Genomic DNA, 20,531 nt, shown 5'->3' with positions numbered 1-20,531 from the left:
TTGTTCTGTTCTTCTCCGAAGGATTTCAGGACAGCCTACACAGGTCAGGGGTTGCCAACCTTTTTTGGGCCATGTTTCAAATTTTGGGAGAGTGCAGGGGGTGCCAGTAACAAAATGGCTGCCACGTGGAATGTGTCATAGCAACCACCCTTGACAACCTTGTGCTTACCACAGGAATGTCCCGATTGTGGAGCTCACACAATACTGCCTAGACTGATGGTGCTGCTGTCTAATAACAACAGTGTTCTTCAGTGCCATGAAAAATACACATGGTGGCCATATGACACTCACTCTCATTTCAAGGGACCTGAACATTTTGCCTCATAACTTTCTTTCTAGAGACTTCTTTATTTTAATGAAAGCTGAGAATCTGGGGAACTTAGCCAATGAAAGCCTTCACGGCACCATGGCATCCATGGGCAAAAGGCTGGCAACCTCTGTGGCAGAAAGTAATGGTGAAATAACTGGGGGGAAAGTCGTGCATGTGCAAGTAGTGTTTTGAACCCGTATCCCCCTAGTTACACGAGATCAGCTCTCACACTTTTCTAATGTTCTTGGATTCTTGACATGTGATCAATGCTCTCTAAATGGGTGCTCAGAAATATTGATACATATTCAATGACAAATATTTATCACTAATTTTCCAAGAGAATTTTTTTTTAAATTGCACATACCACACAGGGGCCAGACAAATGTTTTAGTATAAAAAGGAGGGGGGGGGGAGCCATTATTCAGTTGTTGCAGTGTGTCCTGCACATTTCTTCAAAGTAGCATAGCTGGTACTCAGGACCGTGCAAAACAAAACCCAATTTCTTCAAGGCAGCGCTTCTGTTGTAGGAAACGTGATTTCCTGAACACTGAAACTGTGGCATTTTACTGTTGAAAAAATACGTTTTCTCTTTCCACCTCGTGCCATCATGAATGCTGTGCGGGTTACTGCTGCGTGGATATCATGGGCACCTAGTAGATCAGCAATGCAACTCTTCCCTACCTGCATTATTTCATGCAGATTTCCAAGCAAGCAAGCAAGCAAAAAAGGCAGCCTATTAGTATTACTATTATCATTATCACTATATTAATTTATATCCCACCTTTTCCCCGAAGCTCAAGGTGGCTTACAGCTAAAACACCACAGAACCACCTCCTCCCTATTACATTTCCACAAGTATTTGTTTTTTAAAATCTGGGAAGGTAGCCATGTTGGTCTGACGCAGTCGAAATATATTTTAAAAATCGTCCAGTAGCACCTTAGAGACCAACTAAGTTTGTTCTTGGTATAAGCTTTCGTGTGCACACACACTTCTTAATTCTTAATTACTTAATTCGTTCCGGAGGTCTGTTCTTAACCTGAAACTGTTCTTAACCTGAAGCACCACTTTAGCTAATGGGGCCTCCTGCTGCCAGAGCACGATTTCTGTTCTCATCCTGAAGCAAAGTTCTTAACCTGAGGTACTATTTCTGGGTTAGCAGAGTATGTAACCTGAAGCGTATGTAATCTTAAGCGTATGTAACCCGAGGTACCACTGTAGTTGGTCTCTAAGGTGCTACTGGACATTTTTTAAATATTTTTTAAACTCAGTTTGTGAAAGCTACATACTCTGCTACTTCAGCAGATTAGGCGACATCTTCCCTGCATGCCAGTGAAAAAGCCATGGGAGGTTGTCAGTGTTGTGATGTGGGGTTTGTGATTTCAGCTCTCTTGACATAATATGCTGGAGACAGTTCTCTAGTAACACTTCTTTATTAAAGCAAACAAGACAGACCTGAGGAGGGGAGAGCTACATTTATAGGGACAGGGAACTAGCTAGAAAGGATACATTTTGGAGGGAACAATATCAGGCATTCACAGTCCTGCCTTTTGGAGGAAACCAATAAGACAGAGGGTCCAAATACAGCAGCTTAAATGAACCAATAGTAGCTGTACCCTCTGGAACCAAAAGGCAGTTACTTTACCCTAATGCAAATACAGACAATAATAATACAGATATAAAATCCTTTGACTCAATACACAACAGTCAGAAGCTCTGAAGACAGGCATTCCTCCCACAAGCTGGACCGAAGGACTTGATATGTTGCTATGAAGGAATTGCAGGAGACCGTTACATATATTTTTTTGGGGGGGGGAGGGTTGATTCCTACCAACCCACACTGGTATTTTACTGAGCACTATTTGGCTGGGTAGCGGGGGCGGCAGCAGTGTCGAAATCTACAGAATTAACATATTTTCAGGATACATGTAGAAAACAAAAGAATCGCACAGGCGATACTTACAGTCGGTTGCCTTCTGAAACTGGGAGGCAAGAGTCTGAGTCACTGCTGTCCAAAACGTGCACAAAATGTCTGACAGGCCATCCTGGGAGAAAAAGAGGAGGAGAGAGATAAGTCAGAAATGCCCCAAATTTACAACTAGGGATACTGTACTCTTCCTGCCTCCCATGGAAGGACCACCAGAAGCTGCCTTAAACCGAGTTCAGGCCATTGGACCATCCAAGCAGTATAAAAACACAATCTAAGGATTTGGCAAATTGGCTGTAACCAGCAGTGCACTTGACCAGCAGCACTCATCAGCGAGAGAATGGATGGGTAGAAAGGTTTTTCAGAATGCACCAAAAACACACCATTGCTGGCACAGGCCTTATTTTCGGTGGGGGGGGGGGATTATTTCATGACGCTTGAAGCCAGGTGAAATTACACACACACAAAGAACGTTAAGTCACACAAACAGCGATTGGGCGGGCAAGGGAGAAACATTTGTAATGCTGTCTGTGAACTCAAGTAACAGACAGATTATCATCTTGTAATACAATCCGCTATAGTGGAAGCCGCTGACAAGATGAGTAATGGACTGCATCCGATTAACTTTTCAGCTCAGTGGAAATCGTTTCAATCAAACTCCTACTCTTTTAAAGAGCAATACAGGACGAAGGGCATCAGCCTCTTGTGACCTGTAAGTGTATTTCAAGAGCACGGGAGGCTTTTTGCCGAGTCTGGTAACCCACTTCCCTCAGAGCAACACAATGAGTTCTCCCTTCCACCAGCAGCACACACAGGTTTGTATATAAATGTAGTTTCAACACACACACACACACGGGTGCGATCTTATTTGTGTGCTTTTAGATGTCCTCTTCCTTGAGTCTTCTGCTCTGCAGGTGATGTTTTGCTCCTTTCCACAGCCATGCTCCCCTTTACTGCTCCCAATTACCATATTTATTGCTCTATAGGACGCACTTTTCCCCCTCCAAAAATGAAGGGGAAATGTGTGTGCGTCCTATGGGGCGAATGCAGGCTTTCGCTGAAGCCTGGAGAGCGAGAGGGGTCGGTGCGCACCGACCCCTCTCACTCTCCAGGCTTCAGGCAGCTATCCGCAAGCCTTCGGAGCGCTTCAAAGGCTTGTGGACAGCAGCCTGTAGCCTGAAGCCCGGTGAGCGCTGCACCAACTCCCGATGCGCTCGTCGGGCTTCAGGCAGCCATCCGCAAGCCTTCTGATGGAAGGCTTGTGGATAGCTGCCTGTTCTGGGGGCTGGAGTCGGGGGAAGCTTGGGCTTTGCCGTCCCCAGCCCCGCAAGCTCCGGGAGCGGCGGCAAGGTTGCGCGCAATCTCGCCGCCGCTCCTGGACCTGGGGGGGGGGGGGACTAGGTGCGCCTTATGGTCTGGTGTGCCCTATGGAGCGAAAAATACGGTAGGTTGTCTTGAGACACTTATGTGCACTTAGAGGTTATTAAGGTTAGTATTCACACCTCAATTGAATTGATATTTATCTTTTGATTTATGCTTATGACTACCCAATATTATTCCACTTTGTACATTTTTATCCTTCTGTTTTTACGGACTGGACCGCTATCCTATTTTATAGTTGAATGAGCCCATATTTTTCCTGTCTCTCACTGTAAGAATGCAAGAAGAGACTGGTGGATCAGGGCCTTTCTAGTCCAGTGTCTTGTTTCCCACAACAGAAAATGCTTACGCAGGAGCTTATGTCTGCATAATGCTACATAATGCACCTTGATTGACTGAATCAGATGCCCAACCTTTTCAAAAAGCAATAACTATAAATATAAGAACAGTTCAACAGAACAACCCATACATAAAATCAATTACATCCAGGGAAGATATCAACTGGGATAAAGAATTTAGAAGCCTTATTGAAAGAGGAATGTCTTTAGCATGTGCCCAAAAGCCAATGGTGAAGGCGTTTGTTTGTGATGCAAGGAGTGGGAGTTCCAAAGTGTAGGCGCTGCTATGCTATAGATGTTTCTTGGGATGGTATCTGCAGGGTGCCATCTCCCATAAAACATAGATATAATTTAGGTATGTAGGGCAGGGGTTGGAAAGCTTTGCCTCACCTGCGCCAGCTCACTCCAGTAGAGATCCTTCTGTGGGCCAGATTGCTCATGCGCCCGCAATTTCCAGTGCTGCGGAAGTGAGTCCCCGCGCTGTGCCACGATGGTTCAGCAGAGTGCACGGGGGCTCAGTTGGGGGCGGCTCGTGGGCCAGTTAAACGACCCCCATGGGCCGCTTGTGGCCCATGGGCCTTAGGTTGCCTACCCCTGATGTAGGGGGTGAGATGATCAGGTATGACAACACTTTGATGGCTTGCAACCAGCAGATGACCCCCAAGAGTGGACTACAAGTCTCCTTTAGCTCACTGACTCATTGCAAGTCCCAACTATAATCCAAATGTGCTCTTAAATAACTACAGCAATGATAGAGAGCTTCCTAATCCACTGGCGCATGTTCACTTGTGAAACTAAAATTCTCTCTCGCTATTCTGATAAATCACAGAACAAAAGAAAGCCATAGGAACAAAGGTTCAAAGTTACACATTTCTGCATTATGCAACATTATGCAATGTTGACGGTTATGCCCAATAAATTTCCAGCTGGAGGTTCCAAGCAAACCAGAAGTACTACATCTGCTGCAAGCATTGTATCACATGCATCTGCAGATGCTCACATCAACAGTACAGGCTCCAAATTTAGCGTGCTGCTGCCTAGTCACAGGATTATAAGATTATTCCTGAAGGCAAAAACGGCTGGTAGTGACAGAAATGTGAACCTACTTGTTCACATTAATCTATCCTGATGCCACTGCTCTAAAATATAACTGAATGTTCCAGTCAACCAAAGAATCAATGAATTCCTCAGAACCAGCCAAAAACCTGGCATACTGTGTCATCTGTGATAACAAGCAATGACATTACAGCTGCAATCTAAAAGTCTCATTTCAAATTATTTCTTCAACATTAAGACAGAACAAGTACCCTATTTTTAGACAAAACATATTTATCTGCTCATTTAGAAAAATCACAAGCTTGCTGTCTGTCTTTTGCAATTAATCTATATTTGAAAGGAAAACCTAGTATTACTAGTGAATTTCTATCTATCAGTCCTCTTCAAACAGGCGGGTGGTGCCTATTGCTAGTCTACTGGAACTCTAAGCAATGTGGATTGACAACGCAAATATTCAGAGTGGTCTCCCCTTCTTCTTTAGTTATGGAAAGTTGCTTCTTGTACAATAACAAATCTGCAACAAAGCAGGAATCCTACAGGACTATTTGTCTAACGCATCACCTTTTAGGATCCATCCCTTAAGCAGCAGGTGGGATAGTCCAGATGATCAGGTTACGGTAAGTGTGAAATGCCACCACCCCCTTTCTCAGGTAGGGTAGAAAAAGAGGCAAACCACCTGATAAAGCAGATTGTGGCCCACCAAAGCTTAGGCCATAATAGATGTGTTAATTCTATTAAGGTGTCACAAGACTCTGCTGCTGTTTCTGCTGTTTTCCCCCTTTCTGGGGGAAATTACATCAGCGGTGTGAACAGGGCTCACCAGACAATCACATTACTTACTGAGTCCATAGAGCTTTCTCAATAAGAGCAGGAAGAGGTTTAATTGCAGAAGCAAGATATGACTGCATCCCCCCCCCCTCGAGGGGATGGGGAAGGAAGAGAACAAGCTGCAAAGTAAGGAGACTTGAACACTACATGTAGCTCCCAAACAGGAGAAAAATCAAAAGTCTTCCAGCTTTTTTTAACTCCCTACAGCCAACAGTGGAAATTTACTACTGGGAATTGAAATAGAATCATAGAGTTGGGAGGGTTGTAGAATTGGGAGGGACTTCAAACGTTATCAAGTCCAACCCCTGCAAATGCAGAAATCTCAACTAGATCATGCATGACAGATGGCCATCCAACCTCTGCTTAAAAACCTCCAAGGAAGGAGAGCTCACAACCTCTCATGGGAGTCTGTTCTACTGTCGAACAGCCCTTACTGTCAGAAAGATCTTCCTGGTGTTACACTGCAATCTCTTTTCTTGTAACTTCAATCCATTGCTTCAGGTTCTACCCTCTAGAGCAGGAGAGAACAAGCTCGATCTATCTTCCATGTGGTAGCTCTTTAGATCAGAGCTTTCCTAACTGTGTGTCGCGACACGTTAGTGTGTCGGCTGCAGTGTGTACGTGTGTTATGCGAACGCTCCCCACACTCCTCCTGGAGCTGGAAAGAGGTTAGTTTGACCTCCGGTTTGCTGTCTAAAAAGTGTGTCGCCAACATAAAAAGTTTGGAAAGCTCTGCTTTAGTTATGTGTAGCTGGCCATCTTATCTTCCAGTTTCCTGTTTTTCAGGCTAAACATATCCAATTCTTTCAACCGTTCCTCATAAGGCTTGGCTTCCTGTCCCCCTTGAACATCTTGGTCGTCGTCCTCTCCATAGACAGAAGCAGCAAAACTCAGATTACTTGGCACTGGGTAGGAAAAAAATCCTGTGGATAAGTTCTTCCATTTTGTGCCAAGTGACTACTTGGGTTGTGATTGTCGTGGAGAGCATGCTTGATAAATGGATCCTCTGGTGAGCATTATGACAGATCAATAGTTAAAAATACAGATAACCAACAGCTACCATTACATCCTGGGCAAGGTTTAAAATGTAAAATTAAAATGACATTCCACCTGTGCATTATTACAGTAGATGACTACTTGCAAGTGCTCAAAAGTGTTATTTATATATGAAAAATACTAACCCTTACACACTGATTTCAGTCCTCCTTTTTATACAGCACATAACACAGCCTCCAGGAGCAGTTTGATTAAAACAATGAAAAACATTTATTCTCAAGCCCCTTTGAAACGTAAAGCTATACAGAGAATATTACAGTGGTGCCTCGCAAGACGAAAAGAATCCGTTCCGCGAGTCTCTTTGTCTTGCGGTTTTTTCGTCTTGCGAAGCAAGCCCATTAGCGGCTTAGTGGATTAGCGCTATTAGCGGCTTAGCGGATCAGCTGATAAGCGGCTTAACGGCTTAGCGGATCAGCTGTTAAGCGGCTTAGCGGATCAGCTGTTAAGCGGCTTAGCGGATCCGCTGTTAAGCGGCTTAGCAGATCAGCTGTTAAGAGGCTTAGCGGATCAGCTGTTAAGAGGCTTAGCGGGCTTAGCGGATCAGCTGTTAAGAGGCTTAGCGGCTTGGGGAAAAGGGGGGGAAAGGAAAAAACCCCCGCAGGAACTCACAAGACATTTTTGTCTTGCGAAGCAAGCCCATAGGAAATTTGTTTTGCGAAGCACCTCCAAAACGGAAAACCCTTTCGTCTAGCGGGTTTTCTGTCTTGCGGGGCACCACTGTACTGTACAGTTCATCTGCTACAGGGTCCCAAAACAAAGCTCTTAATACTAATGTGGACTGGGTTTTTCTAATCATCGAGGCCCCAAAAGCAGGTTTGGAAAAAGCATCTTGCAGACAAAAGACCTTGGAAGTTACCCCATGAATATTTGTAAGCTATAACATAGGACTGCAAAAGATTTAACAATTCTGTATTGCAAGCCTCGTGGGACTGAACGAAGGAAGATCCGTACACACTATTTCTATAGCAACGTGACTTCCAAATGTGAGACTCCGAGCAAAAGATATCATTTGCAGTAGTAAAAAAAAAATGTCAGTAGAGAAACTGTCAAGTTCCCAACCACCTCAATCCACCCTTTATTTCTGTTTGTGGTGTTTTGAATCAGAATATATATATATATATATATATATATATATATATATATATCTCCTGTATATTTATGCTATTGTGTATATGTTATATAGTGTGGTGGTCACACAATCAATAAAGACCACCACAGTTTTGAAGAGGGTCTTGTGTTTTGTTTCACTGCAGGCTACATTTCATTATATTCAGTGCTTTCCAGTGGCAAAATAACATTTAAAAAGGTTTATGTAGGTGCCAGGGAGAACATTGTTTATATATTTTTGAATACTGCTTTTCAAACTAAAACTAATAGCGTGTCTTTGCTTTTTAATTTGCGTACAGATGATTCCAGGGGGATATTATTTTTATATGGCAATAATGTCTAAATCAGGGATGGGGAACACTTTCCCGCCTGCTCCTTGGCAACGTTTTGGGGAGCACATGACAGTGATCGGAAGGATCAGAGGCAGAAGTGGGGGTGACCAGTGACCAATATAGGTGGAGCTATGGACATTGACTTGCATTGCAGAGTCTCCAAGGAGACAGATGGGCATCTAAAGTGGAATCGCAGCTGTTGAGGAAGATAGATGTAATGCTAGAGTTGACCTCACCACCAGTAATTAGCAAACAGAATGTAAAATGCAGGGTTTATGTTACCATGTCCTGTGAGAATGGGCATACAGCCCTTTAAAAATGGACAAGTTCCAATGTGTTTTGTTGTTAGATCAACTTTCTAATGTGGACACACAAAAATCCAACCTTCTCTCCTCTCCCAGACACTTTATGTAGAGTGGAAACGGATAGTATCATATGTGAAATTGCTTTGGCTTTTTAAATGAGTATTAGAATTTCCATGATTTATCAGCTTATTTTTAACTACTGGCAGCAGACTCAACAGATCTTGCACTCCCATCTGGCTGTCCCTATTGCTCAACAGACACTGAGGGTATGCTTGCATTTCTAGATTTAACGGCTTGTTAGGCAGTTCCAAAAGTCCTACCTAGCAGCTTGTGACAATACAGTGGTACCTCGAGTTAAGAACTTAATTCGTTCCGGAGGTCCGTTCTTAAGCTGACACTGTCCTTAACCTGAGGTATCACTTTAGCTAATGGGGCCTCCCACCGCCACTGCTGCGCAATTTCTGTTCTCATCCTGAAGCAAAGTTCTTAACCTGAAGTACTATTTCTGGGTTAGCGGAGTCTGTAACCTGAAGTGTTTGTAACCTGAAGTGTCTGTAACCCGAGGTACCACTGTTACGATAACTAGGGGACTTAAAAAAATACATGATAGCCTTATTTCAGCAGCAGCAAAAGGCAGGTTTTCAGCACACAATACCAATGCCATCAATGAATGTTAAGGCCAGTGCACATTTGGTTTGGGGTTCAAATAAAACTGCATTCCGTTAGAAGTTCAGAGAAATAAGCACTGAGACAGAATACAATGGACTAAAGACCCGCCCCTCAGCCAAATAAATGCCGAATAATGGTATCAAAATAGACATGCAAATGCAAACATGTCCATTTGAATGATCAACACTCTTTCTTCTATTGAGTTCTCTTGACTAGTATTACACACTCTACGTTCCACATGAGCATGAATTTACAATAAAACAAAATATTGTTGAATTACTTAAACTAGGATTTACAGTGGTCCTCTCTAGCACAATGTTTGCTAGGGAAGTGCAGGAATTTTTAAGGGCATCTCCCTTCAAGCCATCAAAAGTGGGCTTAGGGAAGCTTTAAAAAAGGGGGTGTATCAGTCTATTAAATCACCCAACCATCTTCTGGTCCCATCCCAAAGACACATCTTTGGACATACAACCAAACCGAGCAAATAATATTTTTAGAAATGCGGTGTTCATAGTGACCAGCCATGAAAAAAAGGCAACCCTATTCCTCATCACTTAGATTTTCACACATAAATTATTTGAGTATATTGAGCAGCCAGAGAGATCTAGGATGACACCATTTTGCAGAGGGAGAATGGGCATGTGTCACTGAGCTATGAAACGTCTTCCTCTATGTGCCCAAAAGAAACTTACAATGTCAAACACAGAAACATTTTGGGGGTGCATCTCTCAGAATTGACCTCACCACCAGTAATGAGTAGGGCACACAAGAGCCATTTACAGAAGCAATGCTAATTCTTGCAGGGCAAAGCTTATGCTTCTCTATGCCTTGCAATTCTACCCTTGACCATGCTTCCCACTAGTTTACCCAAGGCAGGTCCCTGGCCTATAATTTCCTGGCATCAGTGTGTAAGATAAATTACTATTACTCAGCCCAATGCCTTGGGAAGGGCAGACTGTAACTCCTAACAAAGACCATGTAGCTGTGAGAAGCTTCTCATATAAAGAGGGTATGTTTCCTAGGGTTTTTCTTTTAAGTCGACTCATAAGAGATACTGCAAAGAGCATGCAGCCGCAAGAAACAAGTTTTTGTTTCTCCATTTAATATTTATATTGCAAACTATTTGCATAAATGGTCTCTCCTCTCCATTAAAAAAATTGAATCTGCTGGAATTTATCCAGCACATGGAATTGAAACATCTTCTCTTTCCCTTTGCATAAAATTTGAACTTGAATTGAGGAAGGGGCTCTCCTTCACAAATTATGATAGATGAACTGATTGGCTAGCACTGTTATTGCCCCTTGGGAAGATCATTCATCAAATTTGTCTAAATAAGAATACAGCACAATACAAGTGAATGGATAAGAATAGGTATTCAGAGGGGAGCTACTGTAGGCAAAGGACAGCCGTGGATTGTTTATCAAAGAGGGAATTGCCAAAAAGGAGAGAAGCAGATGGCTGGATCATGTGACAAACCATACAAAGACACATTATCTTACTAATACATAAGATTAATTAGCCAATGCACACAGTATTACGGCGAAAGATAACACTGATCATTAATAAAGGCGCGTAATGATATTTTATTATTCTTTCAAATGTGACAAAAAAGCAGTCATCCCAAGGGATGCCATGTGGGGATGGGGCAGTGTTTATGCACATCTCTTGTTGGGTTATCAATTCCTCCCATACTTCAGTCTCTTGCATTCCCTAAAAAGCCATTCTACAGAGTTCCCCATCTTCAAGAGGTGGTTCCCCCCCCCCCCCGCCCCCGAAAGTTCAGAGCAAATTACACTAGTTTGCATCCAAGACAAGCAGAACAAGCAAGCAAGATATTCCTGGTGCTTTGCTGAAACTGGGCCACTTCATCTACAACTGCACACAAGGGATTCATAGACCAGGCCATCCCTGTGCTGGCAGGCTAACACTGCACACGAAGCAACAGAGGTCCTGGTTTAAACCAGACGCCAGTCCCACAAAACATCAAATGATTAAGTTCTACTTGCCTGAAAGGTACACATACAAGCTACCCTTGTGTTTGTGCCCAAGAGACTATAGATCAGGCATAGGCAAACTTGACCCTCCAGATGCTTTGGGACTACAACTCCCATCATCCCTAGCTAACAGGACCAGTGGTCAGGGATGATGGGAACTGTAGTCCCAAAACATCTGGAGGGCCGAGTTTGCCTATGCCTGCTATAGATCTTGAATCAATGCACACTGTTCGGGCTAGTCTGTGTGTCACCACTATTTCATTACACACTGAAATACCAAAAAGCGAACACTCCCTTTCTGCTGACATAATTAAAAAAAGGCGTTACCTTTGCAATAATGCACTTAGTTAGAAGGAAGAGATGTGGTGCAGGGGAAGAGGCCAGGAGAGAAGCGTTACCTTTGCTAATTCTTCAATGAAGCACACCTGTGTAACTGGATCTCTTTTCATGGACAGTACTTTCCGCAGATGCTGCACCTGAAAAGATGTCATTTTCAGCCCAACTCGCTTCTGCATTTCACAGTGCCCTTCAAACCGTGCCAAGCCAGAAGAGGATGTTTAAATAGCCAAGTACCTGCCCGCAAGCTGCACAGATTTGATCCATCAGCTTTTCCATATTGGTCCATAGAGCTGCTCTAAAGGCTGCCGTGTTTCCTGGTGTTGGCATGGATGCTCTTCCAGGACCACCTGTTTTAAGAACAACCTGTCTCAAAAAACTTAAACGACAACAACTCAACTTGGGGAATTGCTACAATTAGGAATTAAAATATCTGGATGCACAAGAAGGAACATACTGGAACTGGTAGAGAAATGGAAAGAAAAGGTCTTGGTTCAGCATGGTGCTAGAGCAGAGATGGGCAGCCTGTGGGCCTCCAACGTTGCTAAACTCCAGCTCCCATCATTCCCTGATGGCTAGCCATGCTGGCAGGGGCTGTTGAGAGTTGGAGTTCAATGACATCTGGAGGGCCACAGGTTCTGGGCTAAACTCCCAACTCTGTTGTTGTTTAGTCGTGTCCAACTCTTCGTGACCCCATGGACCAGAGCATGCCAGGCACTCCTGTCTTCCACTGCCTCCCGCAGTTTGGTCAAACTCATGCTAGTAGCTTCGAGAACACTGTCCAGCCATCTCGTCCTCTGTCGTCCCCTTCTCTTTGTGCCCTCCATCTTTCCCAACATCAGGGTCTTTTCCAGGGAGTCTTCTCTTCTCATGAGGTGGCCAAAGTATTGGAGCCTCAGCTTCACGATCTGTCCTTCCAGTGAGCACTCAGGGCTGATTTCCTTAAGAATGGAGATGTTTGATCTTCTTGAAGTCCATGGGACTCTCAAGAGTCTCCTCCAGCACGATAATTCAAAAGCATCAATTCTTCGGCGACCAGCCTTCTTTATGGTCTAGCTTTCACTTGCATACATCACTACTGGGAAAACCATAGCTTTTACTATACGGACATTTGTTGGCAAGGTGATGTCTCTACTTTTTAAGATGCTGTCTAGGTTTGTCATTGCTTTTCTCCCAAGAAGCAGGCATCTTTTAATTTCGTGGCTGCTGTCACCAACTCTATGACTGCATAAAAGTCTTGGAATTATACCGAGGAGTTTGGGGCTCAGATCTCCAGTGAGCCATGAACTCACTGGATGGCCCTGGGCAAGTTAACAGTCTTTGGACCTCATGAAGATGTTGCAAGGACAAAACAGGGTAACTCTCATATATACTACCCTGAGGTTCTTGGGGCAACAGTGGAATATAAATGTGGCCAATGTAAGTAACAGCTCCTTCTTCAGACATGAAGGCCTCAATAAATCTCTGCCAGCACACGGTGAACAGCTAAATCGCCACGTTTTTCCAATGTGTGTTAACTAAAGGTAACCATTTCTGAAGTGTGTCCATATAAAAGTGCAGTTTTTATTATTTTGGATTTTGTTTAATTTTGAAGTTTATAAACCACCCAGAGGATCTGGCTGATATGCAATATAGAAGTGTCATGAATAAATAAAGTTATATATTTGATATGTTCAGAAGTAGAACAGGAAGTCAATATTACACTGTTATTTAAACACTTTCACAAAAGGAGCTCCAGACTCCGTAGTGTAGAATGGTAGAGGAGCTATTGCCTCCTTCCATTGTACAGTGGTGCCTCGCAAGACGAAATTAATTCGTTCCGCAAGTCTCTTCGTCTTGCGGTATTTTCGTCTTGCGAAGCACCCCTATTAGCGGATTAGCGCTATTAGCGGCTTAGCGGCTATTAGCGGCTTACCGGCTTAGCGGCTATTAGTGGCTTAGAAAAAGGGGGGGGAGGGGGAAAAATCGCAAGAACTCGCAAGATGTTTTCATCTTGCGAAGCAAGCCCATAGGGAAATTCGTCTTGCGAAGCACCTCAAAAGACGGAAAACCCTTTTGTCTAGTGAGTTTTTCGTCTTGCGAGGCATTCGTCTTGCGGGGCACCACTGTATTTTATTTTTAATGGGGAAGAACTATAAGCCTTTTTGGCACATGCCAAGAGAAAACCCAAGCAAATGTCATATTAGCTATGCTGAGGGTCACAAGTCTAAGCACTAAAAATGCCAGCTGAAAGCAATGCTGTGCTATATATATATATATATATATCTGTGTGTGTGTGTGTTTGTTTCTCAATTGGGGGACGTACTTCTGAGTAAACATTGTGCTGCTGTAGTTACTATGCTGCACCAGCTGTTGACATTACTTGAAATCTGGAGGGAAGGAGAATACCGTGCTGCAATATTAAGTACAACACGTTTGAAGTGAGAATGACTTGGAAATGGGCCAATTCATTTACCTCAATGTGACTTTTCCACTTCGCAGCTTGCAGTATTATCACATCCAAAGAAAAGAAACAGCTTACCAAACAGTAAAGTGTGATGAAGACAAATATGAACATGAAGAAATGTATTAGATCCTGCTTATGGGAATATAATGTCCAATTACCAGGCACCGTATTAATACAGAAGGGAGAAGGCATAGTACCTCTAACCGCTGTCTGAGAGGGCTGAGTCAAAACCTTAATATCCAAGGCATTGTTGATGTTCTCCTCCAAGGACGTGCAGTAACCATCCACAACATTCGTGACAGTGACTTTCAAAGTGCCAAGGTTATAGAAAACCTGAAGAGCCGTTCCTACTTGGGTAGGATTCTAGACAGGGGATGGAAAGAGACACAGAAAGCAGAAAGTGTCAGTATGTTAACCATTCATTCATTCGTACGTACAGAATTTGTGTACCACTTAAATGTAAATAAAACCTTGAAGTGGTTTACAAAGGATATACAATATACATTCAAACTGTCAATAAAAAAACCAAAGTTTAAAGCAAGTTTTAAACCCCCCAAATATAAATAAAATAAACCTGTAAAATGTACATTATAAACTAAAATTGCAGATTAAAAGACACACCAACTTTACAGTTAAAAGATTGATTCCTTGTGTATGGGGAATGCATGCTATAAGGCACTTGCAAAAGTTGTAGTTCCGCCCCCCCCCAAAAAAAAAATCAGTTGAGGTGGGATAAATAGCGTAAGCCAATACTCCAAGTAAACTGGTCCCAAGGCCTTGGGGAAATGCAAAGGGATAGGCAGTATCAATAGCCCCAACCACCTAAAAGTAAAGGAATTACAGTGACCAATTCACAAGGCAGTGTTCATCACAATACAACCCTGATATTGGTGAGCTCCAATAGACCCATTGGTTTCTACTAAGAAAGAGATGATTCAGAACTCTCCTACAGCCATTTCATTCTATAATGATGTTTCTGAACATGCGGGCTCTTTTCTCAAAGGCAAATAAAGCAGTTAGACTGTTATCTCAGTAACTTAATAACTGGCATCCTGATCCTAAACACACCTGCCGCCAAATAAAGACCTGGTTCCCGTAATCCTCAGACTTACAGGCTATTTTTAAAATGGAGTTCGTGTTCAGTCTCTCTCATGCTGGTAAGTGAGATCACTGCCATACATTTGAAAACTGTTTTGCATGTCACAGCAAATGCTTATTTATTTCAGTGCAACTTATCGAAGGAAAAGATCCTTGGATTGATGCTTTGCAGTCCTTCACAAGTCAACCCAACAATGCCACAGGTACTGCATTCATGAGAGCACAACTCGGGGTTCCTTGGCAGTCTTCATTCCTGAAAAACTCAGAGCAATATAGCTAATCTTTTTACCGTATTGACCCGAATATAAGCCACAGCTGAATATAAGTCGCATCTTTAAAATTGGAGGGGGGAGGACAAAAAAGGAGAATATACCCAAATATAAGCCCCTACATTCCTCGCTGCTCCTGGCTACATACTGGGGGCGGGGGAGCGGCATTGCCAGTGAACGTTCCCCTTTCTCGCTCTCTCCCCTCCCGGCCTTGGGGGAGAGGTTGGGGACTACACATGGGGCAGGCGCCACATTTCCACGCTCCTGGCACTGTTTGCCCCCGACTCCTGGCTGCATACGGTAAGGTCACAAATATAAGCTGCACTTTAACTTTTCATGGTCAGAATTTGGGAGAAAAAGTGAGGCTTATATTCAGGCCAATATGGTACAGTGGTACCTTTGGTTACATACGCTTCAGGTTACAGACGCTTCAGGTTACGGACTCCACTAACCCAGAAATAGTACCTCGGGTTAAGAACTTTGCTTCAGGATGAGAACAGAAATTGTGCTCTGGCAGTGTGGCAGCAGCGGGAGGCCCCGTTAGCTAAAGTGGTGCTTCAGGTTAAGAACAGTTTCAGGTTAAGAACATACCTCCGGAACGAATTAAGTTCTTAACCCACTGTATTTGCAGTCACCCTGACGAAAAGGTTGGCTCTATCTGACAAAACCCTCTCCAGGAATTCTTCACAGGTCTCACTTTTTTTTTCATCTTTTGCTGGGGACAAAAAGCTTTAATGATCATGCTGCTGTGACTAAAACCAAAATGCCTCCTGTGTCGCTTAGTAAAAGCAGCAGCAGCGGTTTCAGGGGGGAAAAACCCTCTTTCAAGAGATCACTGAAATAACACACATCAAGTGCCTCAGCAGGGCCAAAGCACAAAGGGAGCAGAGCTACAGTCGATTTCACATGCACACATACTTGCGCATGGAAAAAGAATCACATACAGACTTCCTTATCCCCCGTTAGAATAACAGAACTGCAGAGTTTGAAGGGACCCAAAGGATCATATTGGGAGAAAAGCAATGACAAACCTAGACAGCATCTTAAAAAGTAGAGACATCACCTTGCCAACAAAGATCCGTATAGTAAAAGCTATGGTTTTCCCAGTAGTGATGTATGGAAGTCAAAGCTGGGCCATAAAGAAGGCTGATCGCTGAAGAATTGATGCTTTTGAATTATGGTGCTGGAGGAGACTCTTGAGAGTCCCATGGACTGCAAGAAGATCAAGCCTATCCATTCTGAAGGAAATCAGCCCTGAATGCGCACTGGAAGGACAGATCCTGAAGCTGAGGCTCCAATACTTTGGCCACCTCATGAGAAGACTCCCTGGGAAAGACCCTGATGTGGGGAAAGATGAAGGGCACAAGGAGAAGGGGACGACAGAGGACAAGATGGTTGGACAGTGTTCTCAAAGCTACCAGCATGAGTTTGACCAAACTGCAGGAGGCAGTGGAAGACAGGAGTGCCTGGCGTGCTCTGGTCCATGGGGTCATGAAGAGTCGGACACGACTAAACGACTGAACAAGAACAACAACAACGGATCATATAGTGCAAACTTCTGCCATGCACTCCTCAGATGATCTGTGTGGAGGCCCTCCTTTCCCTAGGAGCTCGATTATTTACTTTAGAAACTTTCTCAGGGACTAAACATGCACACACTTCAAATGTGAGCAGGGGGTTCTTCATATCAACGTTAAAAAGCAGAGCACTTTACCGGCAGCTGCGGTGGCGCCAGGCACCTCCAGGAGTTTTTGGATCACCAAAAACAGCCACGAGGCCCTGAAACCGCCAGAACAGCGTTCCACGGCCAACGTTACCCTCAGTCCAGCACTTTCACATGCAGCACCGAGAAAGAGGAAAGAAATGAGAGGCGGCAGCAGTAATTTGGAGAAAGAGGGGGGCAGCAGTGAGATGTTAGACAGTGACTGGAAGTGGGTTTGGGATACTGGGAGAGACGTGGTGGGATAGGAAGGCCTGGCAGGATGGGAGGTTCCCCGCCGCTAGTTTAACACGTACCACCAACACCTGAGAAACAGAGAAATGAAACATTTCCCTGGTTCTCAAGGAAACAAAAGAAGGCCCATGCAATAACTAAATCAGGGGTCAGCAACCTTTTTCAGCTGGGGGCCGGTCCACTGTCCCTCAGACCTTGTGGTGGGCCGGACTATATTTTGAAAAAAATAATCAACGAATTCCTATGCCCCACAAATAACCCAGAGATGCATTTTAAATAAAAGGACACATTCTACTCATGTAAAAACACGCTGATTCCTGGACCGTCTGTGGGCCGGATTGAGCCGCATCCGGCCCCCTTAAGTTGCCTACACCTGAACTAAATCATGTGCTAATTAAACTTAACTAAAGTGGGAGCTGTGGGCACACTCTATGAAAAGCAACTGTCCCCTCGATCCAGAATCGCAAGTATTTCTTAAAAAATGATATCTAACAAGCAGGCTTCCTTTTGAAATCCTACTGAATTTGTTAAATTTGTTAAATTGAGTAAGCGTCGTTCTGGCAAAATCTCCCCTTTCCCCCTGAAATTCCAGCCTTAGGAAAAGTCCTGTGTGACTTGAAAGCTTGATTCCAGCATTCCATTAAAAAGAAAACTGCAGTTATTACATGATGGCCTAATCATGTGCCACTCTCATCATTTGATGACTTCTAGCAAGAAAACAATTACATCTCCACAGCAAGGCAGGTTATCGATGAAAGGACATTTTAAAAGTGTGATAGGTAAAGGTTATTAACCTTACAAATGTTTGTAGATTACAATCCACCTACAATCTACACTATATGCAATTTTAATATATTGATACCTATGGGTAACCAAAAGTTTACTAACAGCTGATTAGTAGCATTCAAGCTCTTTACCTACTTTGTCAAAAAGTCACAGAAATAATACAGGTGCATTCCCACCCCCTCCCAACCAATTCTATTCACACTTATAGGGAGAAAGACAAACTTAGGGTTCTCATTTACATTAATGATTTGAGCAAAGATTAATATGGAGTACAAAGATGTAATCTTGTACATGTGGCATAAATTTCACCAAGAGCACTTCTGCCTCAATATGCAATTATTCAGAATTTAATGAGCAGCCTGGAGAGAAAACAAGATGGAGAATGTATAGGTCTAAAGGGGATCATGCAGTAGAATAAATAAGTGAAATCAGATTATCAACCCAAGGAGAAAAAGGAAGAAGAATTATATTATTTTCCCTTTGCGGGACCTCAAGGGTCATCTGACAGAGTTTTGACTCTGCTCTACACAGATGTGGTCTATTAATGCTGCCCATGTAATCATAGCTCACCTAATTTAATTACTTCAGAACCTGTTAACAATCAAACAGTCAACAGCCCAAGACACAAATGGAATTACATAGACTGGGGGAGAAAATAATTTAACACAATACATCTTATCAGGAAGGGATGAGCTTTAACAATTATAAACCTTATTTCTGAAATGAGCCAGAGAAATACAGAGGTTGCCAGATTAAATTACTGGAGTAAACTACACAGGAATATAAATCAATGGACGAGGCAAACAAAGTTCTACTCTCTATGCCTGGTAGGAGGGCGTATATTTCATGTAAATGTGGGGAGAATTTGAGGATGTGCTTCAAGGTCAGGAAGTATTGGACAGAACTTGGGTAGCAGTAGCTACTGCATAACATCACAACTCATAGCACTGAGCTGCTTTTGAAAGCAGTTTCAGGGTCTAGTGCAATTATACAAGAAAGGGACACCACTGCCAAAACGCATAACTACAATGTCATTCCAAGCTATGATTGGGAACCAGTGGCATAGCGTGGGGGGTGCAGGGGGGGCCGGGCGCACCGGGCGCAACATCTGGGGGGGTGCACTCGCACTCGCACCTCTCTGCCCCCTGCTAAAATCCATGGGTTAGGGGGCGCAAATTACTTGCCTTGCCCCGGGTGCTGACAACCCACGCTATGCCACTGCTGGTAACTAATGATTGGAGATGAAACACATCTTAAAAGTAGCCACTAAAGAACCAGCTATGCCCATGCAGACCCAAGCACATAATATTTGGTGATGTGTTTTTGCTATATTTATACCACCTTGACTGCAGAGATGAGACAAGGTATAAATTAATTAGTTAGGATGATAAATCAACATGAAGCACAGCAGACAGACCTGCCTGCTTGCCTCATGTGGGATGCTAAGAGAGTTACTAATTATATTTCTCTTTGGAATTGGGGTGAGGAGTGTTAATAAAAATCTCATTTCATTGAACATCCAGCTGCATATTTGTATTTCATGTAATGCTAAGATGATTACACAAACTTGCCTTCATGAATAAGCTGAAAAAATATGTTTGTTCATCTATCTATAAATAGACACTGCTCATGTCAGGAAAGGCTTTGTGTAGCTTTTAGATCAGAAAGGGATCCTACTTTTAATACTCTCTAAAGCAATATCTCTAAAGCAGACTGTAAGCCAATATTTCTTAGGGAAGCTCTCTCATTCTTAACATTTTTCAGGCAGTGTGCCCGGGGCAGTGCAGATTAACCCCTGGGCAAAAAGGAAAGCAAATTTGGGCAAGACTAGGACATGGAATATATATGTAAGCATTTCTCAACAAGTTCTCCAAGAAAATCAACTGCTAAATTGAATAAAAAGTTTTTTTAAAGTTACTATAAATAGCTAAAACAAATATTTTTAAAAGCCAGTGATTTGTCTGTTATTTTTAATCCCAAAAACAGATGAATGTTTTTATGATTAAACTAGAGAGACTTACTTTTTTTGCAGGTGGGGGAGGAAAGGAAGGTATCACAAAAGTAGAGTGGGGGGAATGGAAGGAGTTTTGGGAACAATGAATTCTTACACATGAATACTGAAGCACGAAGAGGTATTTGCTAAGTAGCATGGAAAAGAACAGACCAGTATTTGCAAATGCCCCATTATCCACTCCCTAAACCTTTAGTTCTAAATTTGAATTTATGAGTCACAGACACCTACTACACAGACATACAAACCATGCCTCTCCATTTTTGTTGAAAAAGTGACATAAAGGCTTGGGAGTAATAGGATGGAGAATCTCACTAGCCTGAGAAGAAAT

At 43.1% G+C, this 20,531-nt stretch overlaps 2 protein-coding genes and 1 long non-coding RNA gene across 6 annotated transcripts in view; 1 reads left to right on the top strand and 2 right to left on the bottom strand.

Annotated features, from left to right (window-relative positions):
* LOC310826614 overlaps positions 1 to 5,693 on the top strand; it is a 32,206-nt gene extending 26,513 nt beyond the window's left edge. The window contains exon 3 of the long non-coding RNA XR_014555891.1: positions 5,491 to 5,693. This is a non-coding gene — a long non-coding RNA (uncharacterized lncRNA). The remainder of the gene's footprint in view (positions 1 to 5,490) is intronic.
* BCAP29 (B cell receptor associated protein 29) overlaps positions 1 to 20,531 on the bottom strand; it is a 920,634-nt gene that overhangs the window by 727,848 nt on the left and 172,255 nt on the right. The window lies entirely within an intron of this gene.
* Positions 1 to 20,531, bottom strand: part of COG5 (component of oligomeric golgi complex 5) — a 172,004-nt gene that overhangs the window by 49,267 nt on the left and 102,206 nt on the right. For all 4 annotated transcript variants that reach the window (XM_083701441.1, XM_083701442.1, XM_083701443.1 and 1 more), the window contains exons 8-11: positions 14,280 to 14,445; positions 11,874 to 11,986; positions 11,699 to 11,776; positions 2,272 to 2,353 (exon numbers count right to left, since the gene is read on the bottom strand). In XM_083701441.1, the coding sequence (XP_083557567.1) occupies positions 2,272 to 2,353; positions 11,699 to 11,776; positions 11,874 to 11,986; positions 14,280 to 14,445 (439 nt within the window). The remainder of the gene's footprint in view (positions 1 to 2,271; positions 2,354 to 11,698; positions 11,777 to 11,873; positions 11,987 to 14,279; positions 14,446 to 20,531) is intronic.

Source organism: Podarcis gaigeae (genome assembly GCF_964106915.1).
Source record: "Podarcis gaigeae genome assembly, chromosome: 10".
In the NCBI taxonomy this organism is placed as follows: domain Eukaryota; kingdom Metazoa; phylum Chordata; class Lepidosauria; order Squamata; family Lacertidae; genus Podarcis; species Podarcis gaigeae.
Note: the sequence above shows the minus strand (reverse complement) of the source record. Positions and strands in the feature narration are given on the sequence as shown.